Source organism: Cnephaeus nilssonii (genome assembly GCF_951640355.1).
Source record: "Cnephaeus nilssonii genome assembly, chromosome: 10".
NCBI lineage: Eukaryota > Metazoa > Chordata > Mammalia > Chiroptera > Vespertilionidae > Cnephaeus > Cnephaeus nilssonii.
Window position 1 is genome coordinate 17458245 of NC_137081.1, and position 3112 is coordinate 17461356.

The 3112-nt window shown below is 53.6% G+C and overlaps 1 protein-coding gene across 1 annotated transcript; it reads left to right on the forward strand.

Annotated features, from left to right (window-relative positions):
* Positions 1-405: 405 nt before the first annotated feature.
* LOC307106540 (PC-esterase domain-containing protein 1B-like) lies at positions 406-1635 on the forward strand (the record flags this gene model as incomplete). Its single annotated transcript, XM_079783102.1, has 1 exon — positions 406-1635. The coding sequence occupies one exon, from the start codon at positions 406-408 to the stop codon at positions 1633-1635; it is 1230 nt and encodes a 409-aa protein (XP_079639228.1).
* Positions 1636-3112: the final 1477 nt, after the last annotated feature.

Below are 3112 nucleotides of genomic sequence, written 5' to 3' on the forward strand. Positions count from 1 at the left end.
TGAATGCACATGCGCGCGGATGCTCTGAATAAACTAAGTATAAACTAGTAGCCGTCCAAGCCTGGGCTGCTTGGATGAATGCACATGCGCGCCGATGCTTTGAATATGCTTTGAACAAGAGCTCACTGGGTCCAGAGGGCCAGGCTCCCGCCGGGGCCCTGCGCCTCCACTCCGCCAGGTGGAGCTTAGCCCGGCACCAAGGGCCTCTGCGGTTCAGAGGTCACGCACCTACGGGCCAAAATCCGCTTTGGCTGAGGGACCCTGCAGGCTCCTCCCTCCCCCCAACACCAGGCAGGACTCCCCAACCACCCCCCACCCCCACCCCCGCCCGAGGCCCTCTTTCCAAGGCGCTCCCGCCCTACCTCGGAACAAAGGCCGGAGCCCGGCCACCCGCCCCGCCGCCACATGGCCCACCTGCGCTCCTGCGAAGTCCGGCAGCTGCTGCACAACAAGTTCGTGGTGGTCATGGGGGACTCGGTGCAGAGGGCGGTGTACAAGGACCTGGTGGTCCTGCTGCAGAAGGACTGCCTGCTGTCCACCAGCCAGCTGAAGGCCAAGGGTGAGCTGACTTTCGAGGGGGACGTCTTGCTGGAGGGCGGCCGCTGGGGCCGCATGCACAATGGCACCCACTACCGCGAGGTGCGCCAGTACCGCTCGGCCCACCACCTGCTGCGCTTCTACTTCCTCACCCGCGTGTTCTCGCCCTACGCCGTGGGGGTCCTGGAAGAGCTGCGCGAGGGCCCGCACGCCCCGGACGTGGTCGTCATCAACTCCTGCCTGTGGGACCTCTCGAGGTACGGCCCCGACTTCCGGAGAGGCTACCGCGAGGACCTGGAGAGCCTGTTCGGGCTCCTGGGCCAGGTGCTGCCCGCGTCCTGCCTCCTGGTGTGGAACACGGCCATGCCGGTGGCCGAGGTGGTGTCGGGCGGCTTCCTGCTGCCGGAGCAGCAGCTCCGCGGTGCCCACCTGCGGCTGGACGTGATGGAGGCCAACTTCTACAGCTCCGTGGAGGCCGGCAGGCACGGCTTCGACGTGCTCGACCTCCACTTCCACTTCCGCCACGCGGGGCAGCACCGGCAGCGGGACGGCGTGCACTGGGACCAGCGCGCGCACCGCCACCTCTCGCAGCTGCTGCTGGCGCACGTGGCCGACGCCTGGGCCGTGGACCTGCCGCGCCGCTGCCCCGTGGGCCGCTGGCTCAGGGACGGGCCCGGCGGCGGCGGCGGCGGGAATGCGGGCCCGGCGGGAGCGAGGCAGCCCCGGGAGAGCAGAGGGGAGGCAGGCCAACAGGCCTCATCCAGGTCCTCCTTCGTGCGCACCCCGCGACGCCCTTCGGCCATTGCCCAGCCGCGACCTCTGTTCCCTTCCTATGGCCAGAGCACCTTCGCGCCCTCCCACCATTCTCTCCAGCCCCGGCAGCTCTACAACAGCCTTTCAACGCTCCAAGTGGAATACACTTTCGAAACCCACTCGAGGATGGGCCTGGAGCACCATCTGGGCCCCATCCGCAGGGTCTCCATCCAGCCCCAGAGCAGGGGGTCCCCTCCTTACCCTCCCCAGCACCTCAGCAGGCCGCGCAGACAGCGGCGAAGGCACGTCCAGGGGCCAGGCCTGGAGAGCCAGACCGAGCACTAGGCTCCTTCCCAGCGCAGCCAGTGGGCTGCACAGACTGCCGGGCGTCTCTCACCCAGGCCTAGTCTTCAGCATCCCTGCCATGGTGAGGTTTCCTTAGGCTTCTCACTCTCACCAGGAGACATTCTCACACGTTCTTTTTTCTTTTTTTTTCAATTGTCAGAGCCTCCAGAGGGGGCAAGAACTAGACCACCACACTTTCTCATCTTAGCATCTGTGCAGAAGTGCAGTCCAAATGAACGCACACACACATACACACACACAAACATCTTAACTGAATATGTCTTTGAATAGTAAGTATTCTTTCCATAGATATTCTTCCTAAAAAAAACAACCAACAAAATACAATTTTGATCCTTAAAAATGACCAAAACATTTCTATTGAGTACAGTATCACCATTAGTGTTAACATACATTTATAGAACAGAATCCTCAAAGTTTCCACCGTAAGCTGTCTTGAAGATTCTTTCATTAAAACTGTGTGTGCTTCCAGAACATGCATTCTTAAAAAAAGGATTCTATTCACTAATGAGCGATTCTTTTTTTCTGTTAGGAACAGAAATCTTTTTTTAATGCAATTTTAGGTTCACAGCAAAATGGAGAGAAAAGTAGTGTGTTTCCATGTACTTCCCAGTCAACATCCCACACCTAGACAGTACATGTGTTATTTTCCGTTAAACTACATTGTGCATAATCATCACCCAAAGTCCATTTTTTAGGTTTAAGTTTCAGTCTTGCTGTTGTACATTCTGTGGGTTATATGTATGATATGTATCCAATATTGTAATGTCATACAGAATTGTTTCACTGCCATAAAATTTCTCTCTGCTTCTCATCCAACCCCTGTCCAATCCCTGGCAACCGCCTATTCATATCTGTCTCCATAATATTGTCATTTCTAGAATGTTATATAGTTGGAATCATACAGTAAGTAACTTTTTCAGGTTGGCTTTTTTTTTTTCACTTAGTAATACGCATTTCATGTTCTCCAATGTCTTTTCATGGGTTAATAGCTCATTTCCTTTTAGTAGTGAATAGTATTCCATTGCTGGGTGTACCACTGTTTGTCCATTTACCTGAGAAACATCTTAGTTGCTTCCAAGTTTTGGAAATTATGAATAAAGCTGTTTTAAACATTCATGTGCAGGTTTTTGTGTGGATATAAGTTTTTTATGATTATTAGATTGTATGATAAGAGTATGTTTAGTGTTATAAGATACTGCCAGACTGCCTTCCAAAATGACAATTTGTCGTTCCCAACAGCAATGTGTGAGAGTTCTCTGTTGCTGCACATCTTGCAGAATTTGGTGTAGTCGGTGTGTTGGATTTTCACCATTCTGATAAGTATGTGGTGGTATCTCATTGTCGTTCCAATCCACAATTCCCTAATGACATAGGATACTGAGCATCTTTTCATATTCATGTTTGCCATCTATATATCTTGGTGAGATGTCTGTTCAGAACTTTTGGCCATTTTTAA